Source organism: Strongylocentrotus purpuratus, unplaced genomic scaffold, assembly GCF_000002235.5.
Source record: "Strongylocentrotus purpuratus isolate Spur 01 unplaced genomic scaffold, Spur_5.0 spur5_scaffold_21, whole genome shotgun sequence".
Classification (NCBI taxonomy): domain Eukaryota; kingdom Metazoa; phylum Echinodermata; class Echinoidea; order Camarodonta; family Strongylocentrotidae; genus Strongylocentrotus; species Strongylocentrotus purpuratus.
Genome location: NW_022145607.1, coordinates 36,815,987 through 36,833,332, shown reverse-complemented (window position 1 = coordinate 36,833,332; position 17,346 = coordinate 36,815,987). Strand labels below are relative to the sequence as shown.

The following is a 17,346-nucleotide window of genomic DNA, read 5'->3' as shown; positions in this document are numbered from 1 at the left end:
CAATATGATTTAACTTAAAAGTTTCGATTTGAAATTCTTGCATCAAACTTTTTTTTTAAATCGCTAAATTACAGAGCGATTAAAAATAATGGGGGAATAATCAGGAACTGGGTTAGGGCTTGCTGTATTTACTCCTCCTCTTATTTAGGTTCTTACATACATTTTTCACGGTTTATATGCAGTGCGTACGTCCTCGAAAAAACGAAACCGAGAACTATCGATGTTTTATCATAACTTAATCACAATTGTAATCAATAAATGACACATATTTGTAAGGCTTAGATCCTCCTCTTTAATTTAATCCATCTCATATGATGCATATTTCACGCATGAGTGATTGAAATCAATTTGAAGAGAGGCAATCAAAAAAAGAACACATTTCTAGAAAGCCCATTTTCTGCCCTTTCATATGACACCTCAATTAGGAAAAATGGGCTAGGAATATTTAAGTTCTGTTTGGTTAAAGGAATGCAAGAGAGCGTAACGACCGAACGAGAAGATTTTTGGATTTCTGTTAGTCTAAACGCTGCACTCTTGGGCCCGGACAGAGCTTAAAAGTGTGTTGCAGTCTTCAATCAGTATTTGCTATACATTTTTCTTTTGAACTTTTCAAATTTTCCGCCGGAGGGGGGGGGGGGGGGGGACGGACGACCCTCTGCCCTAAACAAAATTGAGAGGGGAGGGGGACGTGTCCCAAGTCCCCCGGATCGCCGCTCCTGGTCCTTGTGCTATGCTGTTAATCAATCAGGCTCCTAATGCGCGCGCATCGCAAAAATATATGAAAACATAAATTCTCATTTTGTTTACATTTTTCATCAGCAGGCGGACTGCTACCAATAATATTCCGTCAAAACATTCAGAATGTGCAGAGCAAACAACAGGGACAATATAATCATGCGATTCTTCTTCCTTTTGCGAGCTGCAACAAGTAATGCATTTTAGACGGAATGTGAACAGTGCCGCTATAATTCGCTAAACAATTCATTCCGTGTTATTCATTTTCTGATACAGTTGTCTTTGGGGTTTCAAATTTGGAAGACAAAACCGGCTGCGAGGGTGATGACATTTTCATAATTTATTTAATTTTCACGTCGATTACCAACTAAATCGTGTATTTCGAAGCATCAAAGACGATGGAAACATTTGGACAAGGAGTTACTGAGATTTTCACGGAACGGACAAACGAGAGCAGTGGAGAGCGGGAACAAGAGAAACCAATCGCTTTGGTTGCTGTTGAAGGTTTTACGTATGTAAACTAATCTCGAATTTCAAAGCGAGGAAATCCAGAAGAAACTTGCATTATGTAGTTTTCCTGATATTGACCATTGCAATTTTGATAACTTAAGTTACTGTCATTATATTATTGTTATTATTATTATTACTTTTATTGTTGTTATATTTCAGTGTTATCATTATCATTGTTGTTAATATTATTGTTATTTTTTATATCATTATTTATATTTTTATTATCATTAGTAGAAGTAGTGATAGAAGTAGTAGTAGTATTAGTAACAGTATTGCTATTATTATTGTTGTTGTTGTTCTTGTTATTATAATAATTATTATTATTATCATCATTATTATTATTATCATTATCAAGAAAATTTGATACAAACTTGGCTCACATCTTCTATCGAATGACCAGTGCATAATTTCTATTGATTTTTATGCTTGAGGATATTTCATATTTATTTCAAATCATAGTATTAACGAATTCAAGTTTTACTCTGAGTCTGTTATAATATACACATATTAGTTTTGCTTGATTGTCTCAAATCATCCTTTGGGCAGAAACTTTTTGATCAAATATTTAAGCGCGATTTATGAGCTTCGAGGTTTTAACAGCAATTTGATGGCTATTTACCTCACAATAGTTCCTGCTGTAACTGAAAAGTCAGTTGTCACTATTATTTCTTGGTCAGAAATTTTTCGGAAATGGGAGGAGGGGGGGGGGGGGGGAGATGATACAAACTGTCCCCCTTTCCCCTTCAAATACGCTATTGATATTATAGCCATATTTGAGTTCATCCTCTCTTGCCCTGACCCCCCCCCCTCCCCTCCCCCCCCCCCCCCCCATTTGGCATCTTCCATATATGGAATAGGCGAGTGGGATTTGAGGAAATGAAATGTCTGGATACGTCACTGATTGTTTGTTTTGTGTTCCCTCCTTTATCATCATATTTAACATGAATTTGTTTCTTAATCACTGTTCTTCCTTTCCTATGTAATTTGAACAGGTGTAGCCCACACAAGCTTCTTGCCTTCGGGGACTTGAAAATTTTCTTTCCCCGTATCACCTCTCCATATGCTTTCTTCTTTTTGAAATCTGTATGAAAATGATGAGGAAAATTGTCACAACATTGAATAACAAAGCTCTCGAGATTTAATTACTTTTCATCGCATTCGGAAAAAATATTGCTTACAAACTTCCTCATTTCTTGCAGAAGCGATTTTAACTTCCCGGTTCCCCTTTTTGTCACGATCAGGATGATTGTTCAATTGCTATAAATCGCTATTATCTGAAATTATATTGTCTACTATAAATACCAACGAAGTATAGAATAGAAATTGTGGCCTATATAAAGCTGTAATTTCGGGTATGGCATGTATGAGGTGATGATATCTTTTGGGGAAAAGAAATGAATTGAAATGTACACACATTCTCGCCTTTTTACGAGATATCTGTTTTTCACAGTGGTCCGCACAGTAAAGTACTTTACTGCTAGGAAATGATGTGCGACGGCTCAAAGGTAAAGAGTGGGGGTCTTGTAGGCGTCCCGGGTTCTAAATCGAATTCAAGTGCTACTATCCTTTTGTACGACATTATTCCTCATTACCAAGTCCCTCGGAGAGAAGTTAAAGCTGGCGGTCCGACATATATGCTTACTTACATTCATAGGCTATACATGTGTTCTTATCTGTCGCATATGGAAACGTTTGCTTTATTATAATAAAGTTCCTCGTATGCCATGGATAACTAAATCAATATTAAGGTCAATTACTAAGAAAAATAAGTTGTATTATCAATATAAAAAGAGAAGCTCTGATTTTTTGTGGAGGAAGTATTCTAATTATAGAAATACTCTTACTTCTGTATTGCGTGATGATAAGAAAAAATATTACTCTGCTCAATTTCAAATGACATTTAATGATATTAAGAATACATGGAAAGTAATTAGAAGTTTTTTTAAACAATCAGTAAAAACTACAAATATCAAATGTATAAATGTGAATGGTTGTTCCGTAGAAGATAGACAAATTATTGTGGACAATCTTAATGATTATTTTTGTAATGTCGGGCTGAAACTTCAGGACTCTATTCCTAGATGTCAGAAAAGCTTTATTGAGTTTATGCAAGAACCCAATATAGATAGCCTGTTTTTAATGCCCACAAATGAAATAGAATTGTTTAAGCTTGTGAGCTCGCTTAAAAGTAATAAGAGTCCTGGCTTTGATGGCATAAAAAATGAATTAATTAAGGATATTATACATGGAATTGTGATACCACAGTTCATATTTATAATTTGTCTTTCTTATCTGGTATTGTACCAAGACAAATGAAAATTGCTAAGGTAGTGCCAATATTTAAAAAGGGTGATCCTCAAACATTGAGTAATTATAGACCCATTTCATTATTGACATCCTTTTCAAAGCTTTTAGAAAAGCTTATATATGATAGAACAGTGATATTTTTAAAAAAGACTAAAATATTTTCAAAATTCCAGTTTGGCTTTCGTGAAAAGCACACCACTACACATGCAATTTTACACTTTGTTGATAAAATAGCTCAAGCACTAGATGGTCACCTTCATACAATTGGTTTATTTTTGGATTTCTCTAAGGCGTTTGATACGGTTGATCATGAAATTTTGATAAGTAAATTGTCATATTATGGAGTGAGTGGCATCGCTCTTAGCTGGTTCAGGAGCGGCTCGGTGTAAAAATGTCAGTGGAAAAAATGTCAGAGGTAAAAATGTCAGAGGTAAAAATGTCAGAGGTAAAAATGTCAGAGGTAAAAATGTCAGAGGAAAAAATGTCAGAGGTAAAAATGTCAGAGGTAAAAATGTCGGAGGTAAAAATGTCAGAGGAAAAAATGTCAGAGGTAAAAATGTCAGAGGAAAAAATGTCAGAGGTAAAAATGTCAGAGGAAAAAATGTCAGAGGTAAAAATGTCAGAGGTAAAAATGTCAGAGGAAAAAATGTCAGAGGTAAAAATGTCAGAGGTAAAAATGTCGGAGGTAAAAATGTCAGAGGAAAAAATGGCAGAGGTAAAAATGTCAGAGTTTAAAATGGCAGAGGTAAAAATGTCAGTGGAAAAAATGTCAGAGGTAAAAATGTCAGAGTTTAAAATGTCAGAGGTAAAAATGTTAGAGGTATAAAATAAAAACAAAAGCATGTGACAAGTTTGTTATGTTTACACCCGGGTTATATATCAGGCTTATCGAAAAAGAACAGCGAGGGATATTCTGCAGTCGTTATTTCACCGCTGTCTTATTGTATTAGTCAAGTCTTATTTTGAGCGTATACCAAGGGTACACCTTGGTATACGCTCAAAATAAGACTTGTAGAGGAATCATGTACTTTGAAGAATGCTATCAGTTGTCTGATGACCGCTTGCAAGGCGTGAAACTCGGAGTACACCATCCATGTCCCATTAGTCTGCCTTATTCAATATTTATATACCGGTATATTATGTTTTTGTATAAGCAAATGGTACTGGTACACTGAGCAAACTTCTAAGATTTCTAAAATCGAGAAGTTTGGCCATGTTTTATAGGCTGAGCTGTCGCTCCATGGTGTAATCATTAAAAAAACAAAAACAAGGTTATTTAATAAAAGGATCATGCGACAAATAATCATTGTGATTCAAATTGATGCAAGGATTTTTTTTGAATAAACAATGCTTTTCACCAGAATCTTCTTTGTAAAAACGACTTTTACAAATCTCAGCCATGCAAATCTGCCACTGTGTTGTAAGATCACTTTCAGATTAGGAGAAGTGTATTCTGTAATGAGTATTTTACATTGAATGGAACGTCTCAACTCAGTAAGCATGGCTGAGATTTGTAAAAATAGTTTTTACAAAGAAGATTCGGGTGAATAGCAGTGCCTATTCAAACAAATATTCGCATCAATTTGAATCACAATCATTATTTGTCGCTTAATCCCTTTTAATGACCTTGTTTTCTTTCTCGTTTGCAAGGGGAGAAGAAGATATGTCACGTTAAAGACATCATAAAGATCAGTGTTGTATGCGTATATACATGTATTATATACACAGGCCAGTAACAGCTATGTAGCTTGTAAATTTGTAAGAGGGAAAATGCTGATTGAAATGATAATGATGAAATAGCAAATAATTGAGGAGTATCATAGGTACCTATTCAATGGATATTTGTATAAAAAAGAGCCCCCGTCAGTAATAAAAGAGTCCCCGTGAGAAGGCTCACGGGGGCTCTTTTTTTTTGGGGGGGGGGGGAAGAGCCCCCGTGGACAAAAAATTAATTTGAGCCCTGGTTGTAGAGGAATCATGTACTTTGAAGAATGCTATCAGTTGTCTGATGACCGCTTGCAAGGCGTGAAACTCGGAGTACACCATCCATGTCCCATTATTCTGCCTTATTCAATATTTATATACCGGTAATTATGTTTTTGTATAAGCAAATGGTACTGGTACACTGAGCAAACTTCTGGGGAAAAAGATTTCTAAAATCGAGAAGTTTGGCCATGTTTTATAGGCTGAGTTGTCGCTCCATGGTGTAATCATTAAATAAAAAGAAAAGTCAGTACAGCCCCCAAAATAGGATCAGATATCTCTGAAACTTCCCCCTCCTACTTCTCCTTCATATTTGAAGATTGTTGGACATTTTAACTGCGTGGCAATGTCTACTTTTATATGTAATTTTCAATAAATGCATATTTCCGACAATTCCACTTTCTTGAGGGCTTGGTATTTTGATATTCTGAAACAAGCAGAAAGCCATGTTATCAATGCTAACCGCACCATCACATTCCCGAAGTGCGCGCGTTGCAATAAAATATTGTCGATTACTATTGCGGTATAAAATAGTCTGGGAGAAAATCAATAAGCAGCTTTGTTACTCCGATACAAAGCAGAAAGCCGCCCATGTTACATCAATTAAAGAGAAGGTTGAGTTCTGGGGAAAGGTAAAACAAATTATTTGTGAGCGTTCAATGCAAGTGTGATAGAACATCAAAGAAAAAAGTTATTCCCTGAAAATCTATTTCAAATGACTTCATATCCCAGATATAACAAGTAACATCTTTGTATGCCTGCCCGATTTGTATGCCATATGTTTGTGTAGTCCCATATCAATATCTTTCTGTGTACAGTGCTTGTTACTTTACCAAGACTGGGCCAAATTTTTTATCATTTTGATGACTCCAAAACCTTGCACTACACACCAATACTTACATGTTTATGCTAGATGATTAACCTTCTCTGATTGCTTCCACAAACAAATAAATTTCAAAATCTATTTTCCACATTATATTATCCTCAGGACATGTACGATATACAACACATCCATTTAGAAAGGAATATAATAGACTAGCCCATGCAGTAGCTGTACGTCTCGACATTCTGAGTGATAAAAGTGCTGAGATATTATGACGGCACTCATTTGTTTTGCTTGTACCTCTGACATTTTTACCTCTGACATTTTTTCCTCTGACAATTTTACCTCTGACATTTTTACCTCTGACATTTTTACCTCTGACATTTTTACCTCTGACATTTTTACCTCTGACATTTTTTCCTCTGACATTTTTACCTCTGACATTTTTACCTCTGACATTTTTACCTCTGACATTTTTACCTCTGACATTTTTACCTCTGACATTTTTACCTCTGACATTTTAAACTCTGACATTTTTACCTCTGACATTTTTTCCTCTGACATTTTTACCTCTGACATTTTTACCTCTAACATTTTTACCTCTGACATTTTTTCCTCTGACATTTTTACCTCTGACATTTTTACCTCTGACATTTTTTCCTCTGACATTTTTACCTGGCACCCTTCTTGCCCCCCCCCTTCTTTTTATATTATATATTAATGATTTTTATCTTTCATCTGATGTACTATCTTTCATATTTTTTGCAGATGATTCAAGTGTATTTTTTTCTCATAAAAACCCTGAAGTTTTGTTAGATACAGTTAATATTGAATTAAAGAAAGTTATTTTATGGATTCATGCAAATAAGTTGTCCTTGAATCTTCAAAAGACAAACTATATGTTTTTTAGTAACTCCCTAAAGGATGTACCTGGAAATGTATTTTTTGATGATGTTAACGTTGTGAGAGTAACTTCCACCAAGTTTCTTGGGCTACATATTGATGAGAAGCTGTCTTGGGCATCTCATTGTACTAATATTTGTTAAAGTCGTGTCTAGAAATACTGGTGTAATTTATAAATTAAGTTCTTTTGTCCCACAAGAAATTTTGCTTATTTTGTATTCTACTTTAATTTTGCCTTATCTCAATTATGGAGTGCTGGCATGGGGGAAGTCATTGAAAACACAATTAGATAAGATTTTTGTTGCCCAAAAGAGGGTGGTTAGAGTTGTTTTTAATGCGAGCTATCGTGCTCATACTAATGTTTTGTTCTACAGTAATAAGCTTTTGAAGGTTGAAGACATTTACTTTATACAGTTAGGCGCAATTATGTATGGTTTTGAAAATGGTACTCTCCCAAATGCGTTAGTACAAATATTTCGAAAGAACAATCAAATTCATAGCTATATTACAAGGCAGGCAACTGCACTTCATATTCCACGTGTAAGAACTGCTTTTGCTCTGAAGACGCTGGCTTGTACTGGTCCCAAATTTTGGAACTCACTTCCTATCAATGTAACTAGATCTGTCAGTGTCTTTGTTTTTAAACGCAAATTGAAATTACATTTATTGAGTAACTATGTCGACAATTAACGTAAAAATTATATCACCAGAAATGATATTAGGTAATAATTTGTCGATTGTTATTGATAACGTGCATTATCTTTTTGTTTTTGTTATGTTTGATTATTCAATATAAATGTCAGCATTTCACTTTCTCTCTCTCTCCCCCCCCCCACCCCCCCCCTCCTCTCTTCTATTTTTCTTTTTCTTTACACCAAATATCATTTTCCCCTATATACATATAACTTTCTTCTTTCTCTGTTTTTCTCTGTTTTGTTGTTTTTCTCGTTCCAGTTTGCTTTTTTCCTCTCGATTCCTTTGTATATATTTTCATCCTCTCCTTTTCAAATTTCAAGCTATCCCTTTTATAAATATTTCCCCCATATTTAATCATGTGTAGTTTTGATAACTTTGAAACATTTGTTAAAAGTGAAACGTGGATGGATTATTTTATATGGGGACCTTGCTCTTACAAGCCCAGCTTTTCTAAGGTCTCCACTTTCTTTCATTTGGATTATATATCGACTTAAAATTGCACTTAAATTGTTTTTTCTTATGCTGTTTTTTGTTCGATTATTATATGTAAAAATGTTGTGAAAGAAAGAAATAAAATTAACCTTGAACCTGGAACCTTAGTGTCTCATAAAAGAAGTTGACCACAAACTGACTCCCACACGATGTTGAGTGCTCAGGGGTCACGGGCCACTGGCTTCATCGGGCAGGTAGTTCCATTATATGAATGGGTAAATTAACTATTATAAAATGAGGGGACACATTACATTGTACAATAGGGACACACATTGTTTTTATTGTGCAGAACATACTCTTTTATTTACTTAATTATTGCATGAAACTATAAAACCAAAATGCATTTTGTATTCTAACAATTAGAGTACAAAGAATAATAACAGGTGAATGAAATGCATAAACACCACAAACACCTGGGGAGGAAGCACACATAAGTTTGAATAATTTAGTTGATAAACGACTCCGATGAAACTATAAAACCAAAATGTAATTTGCGTTCTGGCAATTGGAGTACAAAGAATGATAGCAGGTGAATGAAATGCTTCAACAACACAAACACCTGGGAAGGAAGCATCCATAAATTTGAATAGTTGATAAACGACTCCGAATGTGGACGTTTGGTGGAGCAGAAAGCAGTGGATTCTTAACAACACGAATCCATTTTGATAACAGAATGTCGGAACGTAAATTAAATTTGGCGCGGTTGGAAAATGCATCTTTCTATCCAGTAAAATAAAACAGTAAAATGGCTCTTATTTAAAAATTGCTCGTTGAATAAAACCCAAAACGTCAGTGATATCAGACAAAATATCTTACTAATAATTAAACAAAATTTATAAACATTGTGAAAGTGTAGCATTTTACGAAAAAAGACACCGATTTAGCGAAGATGATGTTATTAGTGCGCTTGCAACAGGGAATTCAAGGTCAAAAAGTCAATTCAGACGCTGATAAGTTATTGGTAAAGCCTTTTGTTTCCTTTATTCCGACAAAATTATACAATCAATCAAAACAAGTTTAATACCAGAAGAAAGCTAACGATTAGTATTTTCATTAACCGCTTGCCCCAAAGTCGCTTGACCACAGTGAAACGAGTGAGAGCTTGCGAGAGCGGCCAAAGTGTGATTGAAACTCGCTATTTGCTCTTCTCCAATGCAAAAAGAGACGACATTGTGCTGGATAAATGTATTTTTTCCGACAAAAGTACAGAAAATTTGCATATGGTCTTTTTATATTATACTTTATGAAATGTTACCCGAGTGACTTCCGGGCGCCCCAATGCTGGAAAGAAACGCACATTCTAGAAAACTTCACTTTTTAATGGAAAAATGCTTATTTGTTCCATGCACGCAAGTCAGATTGAGCGGATGATACAACGTTTCCATATGGCAAACAAGCCAGAAAACCACAATCTACACAAGCTTTGAAATGGCTCCAGGAACAATTTTATTAGCGCACAGTGCATTTCAAGGAGTAAATTCTACCAGAAACTCACTTTCATGTCCCACACCTCGGTTAAATGTACCAAATGTTTATTGATGATAATTATGAGTGTCGTGCCGGAGCTCAAACCCATGACCTCCCCATCTGCAGTCAGTATCATAGTAACTAGTATCCCTCTCGATTATAACACATCTAGTACCAGAAAGTAGAGGAAGATTAAGAAGGCGAGTGTAATCTCCAGATTTAAAGCGCCCCCCTCAAAAAAAAAAAAAAAAAAAAAAAAAAATGAATAATCATAATTAAAAAAACTGATGATAAATACAAAAAAAAAAAGTTTAACAAAAAACCCACCACATAAAAAACAATAAACGAGCAAGAAACACAAACTGAAGATTTGCAGATTCAGGAAGGAGAAAGAACAGGAAGGAAAAGGGGAGGATCTTTGCCAGAAAATAAAGATATTATTAACTCATCACGCTCATTAAAGGATCGAATAGCCAATCTCTTGTAGTATCATGATCATTTCGATATCTATTTATTTATGGTAATTATTTGTAACCTTTTATGGAAATGAACAGTTTACTAACAAATCTTTTAAGGCCTATATGAAGATTATTTGTTTCTTTTTAAATAAAATGTTATAAAATATGTACAATTTTCTTTATGAGAGAAGAGAATAAAAACAAATATGAAAACAAAAAATATTATCTATTAAAAATCTGTCTTGCAGCCGTTGTACTGAAATTTCACAAATAAAAGCAACACGAATACATCAACACGAAAATATATATATCAGCATAATGATAATAAAGACATCAAAATGATACCCAATTTGGCAACGTAAAAAAACAAAGAAAAAGGTCAAAGATAAAGGTCATTCATAAGAAAGGGAATAGGTCAAATTAGAAATTAAGAACCCGGGATCTCCCGGTTACGAGACCACTGCTCCTTCACTCAGCCATCGCAGGTGATTGAAAATTGTTAAACTACAAGGCTTTACTCTTTCTCTCTCCATCTCTGCTATCAGTTAGCTTCTTATTTGACTGCCTTCCTCCCCTCCCAATTCTCTCCCTCACCCTCTCACTCATTCATCTCGCTCTTTCACTTCAGCGTTCCATGTCCAATCTCCCAACTCCTCTCTCCCCTACATACTTAGGATCCTATCTACTTGTCCATTTTCTTTAATTCAAAATATACTACATATACTAACTTATGGTGTAACTAATTATTGTCTCTTTTGTCTAATGGAACAGTCTTTTGATCATCACCTTGGTCGCCATGGCAGCGAATATCACCGCCATCACCATCATCCTCCGCGTGCGTAGTCTGAGACAGAACCCTCATAACCTGTTAATCCTCAATCTCTCGGTGGCGGATTTGGGCGTGGCCCTTACCAGTATGACCTTCTCACTGGTATCCGTCTTTGATGGCGGCCATCTTCTCCTGAGATACCACAAAGTGTGCCTGGTAAGTTAGATTTTCTCTGTTACATGCCACTCTCCACCCTTAGGGGTGTTTCACAAAGATCCTAAGTTGAACTTATCTCTAAGTTGGACTTAACAATTATGGAAAGCCTTTAGCATCCTTGAAAATATTTTGTAAAAGTTATTTTAAAAGGCATAAAATGTTGATTCAAATTATTCATATTTTCTATTATCAAGGCGATTTCATGTTCCTGATGTGGAATTTAAATTCAATAAATATTTACATTAATTACTCAATGATTGAATGAAAAACAACTTTGGCTTAAAAATAAAGTATATTCAACAATTCTTCCAGTTTAGTATTATTTTCTCTGCTTACTTCATTCAATTTCAATTTTAGCAACGACTTGAATTAAGAAAAACAAAGCATGCGGGTAAATAACAAAACCGTTTATATACCGTGACATTAAATTGCATATTACGCATAATTTAAAATAATATTATGGAGAATATATTTCTTGTTTCCTATGTCCTTACCTGCAACTAATATCTTTTGGTGTATTTGTAGTCCTACTTGGAATAGGTGCAATATCAAATTGCATTTTATCCAAAACATAATCACATCCTTGCAATACAACAAAAAGTGAAACGTTGAATCAACTTTTCCAAAAGTGTTGCATAAATTATTATTCACAACTTGCCATTTATATTCATTTTCTTTTGAGGCAATAACTATGTGAATCATCTTGAAATTAAATTTAAATGAAAATACATACTTCCAAACAAGGTCATGATCTAAATCTAGAAAGTAATTCCAAAAATAAATAATAAGTGGTTCGCTTGGCTTCTTCGCTTTAACAAACGATAGCTATCTTTCACTTTCATAACAACATATCCTCTATCCCTTGTTTTTATATCTATAACATTGAAAATATCTCGTTCATCTTCAAAATCATTGACATCACTTAATATATCTAACCAACACTGCGGAAATGCTTTCTTCAATTAATGTGTATATTTAAAATCAATAAGAGCTGATGTGCGTTCACTTTCTCATTAATTTAATGTAAAGCCATTCCTGATAGCGTTTGTAATCAAATTCTCGACAAAACAATATTTTTGTTCTAGAAGGTAATGTTACTATTTTTCAAAATAATTTCATTTCGAATGTTTCTTACTTTAAACATATCAATGAATCTTAGTCCAAAACAGATCTACATAAAATTCTGGCTAATTGTGTTAAGAACAAAGTTGAATTATGGTCATGGGTTTGCATTGTGAAAGAAAGCCGGGTGTGGAATGGATCAGAAAAAGTTGATCATGTAGTATGTAAGTATTGGTGTGTATTGCAAGGTTCTGGAGTCATCAAAATCACAATAAATTTGGCCCAGCCATGGTAAAGTAACAAGCACTGTACACAGAAATATGTATATGGGACTACACAAATGGCGTCGGGCTTACTTACCTTGATTTCCCTATCTTGCTATGCTCATTACTCAGCCAGTATACATTTTCTACCAAAATTGTTTGGCAAATTACATTCATTTGCAATCTTGGACATTCAGTGTAAGTTTCGTTTGATTTTATGAGAATTAATTTTCTTTTTTTTTTACCGGAACTCAAGTTTATCTTTAAGTGCATAATAAATTCATATCTTTTATATTAAAATTGAACTGTCAACAAAGTGGCAAACCCTCTATTTTATCTGACCCGTATCTAAACACATTTTCCCAATTAGTGAAGTTATTAAATAAATTTATAAATAGGATTGAATTGCCCTTTAAAGTGATTCTAAATACATTTCCTTGTTCTATTCCAAGACAATGAACATGTTCCCTTAGAATCTTTACAAAAACAAGACAATGTGAATTAATGATTGCTATTAATAGCTCTTGCTGTGTAATCATCACCATCATGTGCATCATCATCATCATCATCATCATCATCATCATCATCATCATCATCATCAATTGTCAGTTATCATATCCGTATCACACATTTTCTCATGTTTTTTGTAATGGGTGTTTCATAATAATTGTGGTTTTAAGAATCCTATGAATGATTTTGTCTTCCAATTATTCATTTATACATTAATCTATTTTTAAAATGTGTATGTGTTATTTATTCATCATGTAATGTTATGTATAAGTAAGTATGCGGTATGCAGGGCTCCCCGGTTTAGCAGATTTCTAATGGGACTTGAAATAAGACTACCTTGTTACAATATTAACAATTGAATTGATAAGACTAAAACGTGAATAAATATTTCAAATGCAAAACATATAGTTGTGGTGACAAGCTACTTATTATTTGATATATATGATTTATGTAACATCATTACTTACTATTCGTTGGAATCATCTACACTGTCTGTATGTTATGTATTATCAAACACTGTTTTCCAATCATTAAAGGTTTCAGTATTTTTGATTAATTAAACTGAATTTAAATCATTTAACATCATTGACATGTACATCTTTTTTTCTTCTTCAAAAAGGCAAAAAGGAGAAAATAATGTTACACAAGCGACCTTCAAGAAGGTGAAAAGTCACAGAAAAGCTTCGAGATTGTCTGATCCACCGGTTGCCAATAAATCATTTTTTCATAATCAATATTAGGCCTATGTCATTATTAACCTTGAATTGTTTGATTAATTGCCAATAGAAACAAGTAATAATATACACTTTGTTACAGTGTAACGATAGCTGCCAATAATAGTTGAAACAATTACTTTATGATATGAATTAGACGTCACGTAGTCGAGTGGTTTAGGCAATTGAATTAAAATGTGAAGGTCGTGGATTCGACCCCGACACAGCCCTAATAACCTTTGGCAAGGCATTAATCTATATTTGCCACTCCATACCCAGGAGAGAGATGGGGACCTGTTAGAATGACGAAAGCCTTTGTGTTAGTAATTGCCTAAGCCCCCACGGTGACCATAACATGCTAGTTATTCTCCCAAGAGCGTGTAAGAGGGTGCACATTGTGCATGAATGAATCCAATGACCGGGGTAATAATATCTGTAAACCGTTTAGAGACGGTATTTCGTATTTAGCTCTATATAAATTCAGATCATTATAAGAAAAGTTTTAGTCACCCTTTCCTGTAGAAGCTGAATGAGTATATTTGGAAATAAATGTGTACATGGGTTATCTGCCGGTTTTATTGACAAACGCAGTGTGGTCAAACTCAGTTAAATTTTTGTTTTGCTTTCGCAAACAAAAGTAATTAGTATTGTTTAAATTGACTTTTTGATACTTCTACTTTCAAAATTAAAGAAAATAGAATGAAGAATTTTTGTTACAAACATACAGAACAAAAGCAAATTACATTATTTGGAGTCTTCCGTTTACTAACGCTTACTTCAAAAGAAAACAAAGAAGATAACATTTACAAACAAACAAACAAATGAACAACAACAACAAGAACAAGCCTTCACGTATCGATATTATGTACCTTAGACTTATGGCTCAGTGCCATGTTGGTAAATATGACACCAATTATGTGGTCAAGTGTTCAGGATGAAATCGAAAGGAGTCGCGGTTGATGATATGAAATTGAAATCGAAACAATCCACACGATGACAGCTAGTAATGACCTCCCTTAAACCGGAATTCCCCCTTCAATTCTTGACCACAGCACGCTATACTCATGTTCAATCAATAGACATATAATCATGAACGGCTTTTGACGACCTTGCATTATGCTGATATCCTAATAATGTGGTGAGATATCTAGTTTTGCAAAGTAATATTGACTTAAGACTAAGACTGAACCTCTCTATTCAAATCCATCACTTGCGTCAGAGGTACAGAGCCGTAGCCAGAGTTTGATGTTTCGGGGGGGGGGGGGGGGCACATACATGTAATTGATCGACGTCCTGGGGAGGGGTCTAGAAAAGTTCAACCGATCTTGGATTTTTTTTTGAGGGTGGGGGGGGGGGGGGTGGGGGCACGTGCCCCCCCCCCCCCGTGCCCCCGGGGCTACGGGCCTGCAGAAGTAGAGTACCTTTTAAATGAAAGACTTATGTAAGGAACTGCTATGTATTTTATACTCATTCTTTCCATTCATACATTTGCTTTACATTTTAGTGAGCTATTAGCTTTATATCTAACTTTTAAAAGTTGTTTATTCTTTTTAACCAGTCAAAGTTTTCATATGTTTAAAGGTATCAGACCCGATAAGCATTCATCATGTTCATGCTACTTTCTCGTTCCTTAACAAAAAAATACAGCGTATAAGTTGTTATACCTTATTTTATGCGTTTATTAATGGATAACATAAGCGATCTATAGACCTACATTGCCGAAGGTGTCATAACACAGAGGTGATTTTGGTGACAGAATTGTCAAATTGCTCTTATAAACACAAGCAAGACTATACAAGCCCAAAGAAGGATAGGGCCCTCCAAGAGTTGTTTCCTTGGTAAATTATATGGATCACGTTATTCAGCAGACATGATTTGACCCTCCTGCAGCCAAGGCCTGAATACGCCACGAATCAACTTGATTTTCTCCTCCTGACAGTATACGTAGGCCCATTCAAAACTTGCTGTCATAACATACACTACTGATCGAAACTATGCAAAGGAACTGTCAAAGTGAGACTTTCTTGTTGCGATCCTTTTTATTATTACGACCATGAGGATAATTATGCAAAATGATATATATTTACAAGTGCCGAATTCCTTCCCTCTTATCAACAAAAGTTGTGGTTAGCCATATTAAAACTGCAACAGTGGCGGGTTAGGAATTCAAATTCAAGGGATTGCCCCTCTTGTAACCTTCAGAGTCATTTATATATATAGTTTGGCCAAGTTCAGTTGCTCATAACATGGTGTATATTCATTGTTTGTGTTTGTCCAACAAAGCCGTGTTCACCATATTCTAATCTCTCCTAATCAATGGCTCTCGGGCAATCTCTTTGGATTCGCAGGTCGCTGACCCTATTAATTGAAAAGAAGTTTTGGATAGAATAATTATTAATATTTAAATTGTATTCTGTACATTGAAATACTTTCCCATGAATCACATACTGCATGTATAATGTCGTGTAAACTTCTCTCATCTCTCTCTCTCTCTCTCTCTCTCTCTCTCACACTCTCTCTTTATTTTTGACCACTGCAGGCTCATGCATTCTTCGCGATGATCTTCTCATACGTCAACTTTCCAACCATCATCTGCATTGCAGTTGATCGGTTGTTGATAGTCACCAAAAAGTTACCACTCAGCCGTGCCAGAGCTTACAGCATGATCGCTTGTTCCTGGATCATCGCTCTTACCAATGTCATGTTCCCTACCAACAACCTGTACCAGGCCGGGTTCGTCTATCTCCCGGATACTCTGCATTGCTCACCGGTATGGCCCAATCGTATCTTTCGAATCCTCTACGCAATAATCAACTACGGAGTGGTGATCATCATCTTGACAACCTGCTACATCATCATCACATATCATCTGCGGAAGAAGGGAAAGAAACTTCGCAGCCACAATAATTCTTCAGTTAAAATACGAGGCCTGAGTACATCAGTGTTATCCCACCAGTCACCTGTGCCGACGGAGATGAAAGACACTGGACAACTGACGACACTTTCATCATCTGATATCCAACACCCCTCTCCCGAGACCACAGGGTCTGATCCTCAAGCGTCGAAGGCGTCATCCAACAAAGAGCCACCAAATTCTTTGGGTCAGCATCCTGAGCCATCCGAGTTGCCCTCTTGGATTGCCAAACCATCTGAAATACAGCGAGAGTCTGAGTCATTAACCCTGTCAGCTGAGCCACCAAGCGTCAAAGCGTCTCGGACTTCATCGACCGAAGAGACACTAACCTCAGAAGACGAGAGTCCTGAGTCGTTGGTACCATCCTCTGCAGTTTCAAAGGCTTCTGGAATGCATCTCGCATCAGATCCTACAAATGCTTCTCAAGCCCAATCGTCACTTTCATCACCTACAACTGACCATCGCTCTCAGAGGAAGGAAGAAGGGGAAGGAGGAGGAGGAAGAGGAGGAGGATGAGGAGGAGGG

At 35.5% G+C, this 17,346-nt stretch overlaps 1 protein-coding gene across 1 annotated transcript; it reads left to right on the top strand.

Annotated features, from left to right (window-relative positions):
• Window positions 1-805: 805 nt before the first annotated feature.
• Window positions 806-17,337, top strand: LOC100891987 (5-hydroxytryptamine receptor 5A). Its single transcript, XM_030994375.1, has 3 exons — window positions 806-1,246; window positions 11,146-11,359; window positions 16,447-17,337. The coding sequence occupies exons 1-3, from the start codon at window positions 1,134-1,136 to the stop codon at window positions 17,335-17,337; spliced, it is 1,218 nt and encodes a 405-aa protein (XP_030850235.1). The 5' UTR covers window positions 806-1,133.
• Window positions 17,338-17,346: the final 9 nt, after the last annotated feature.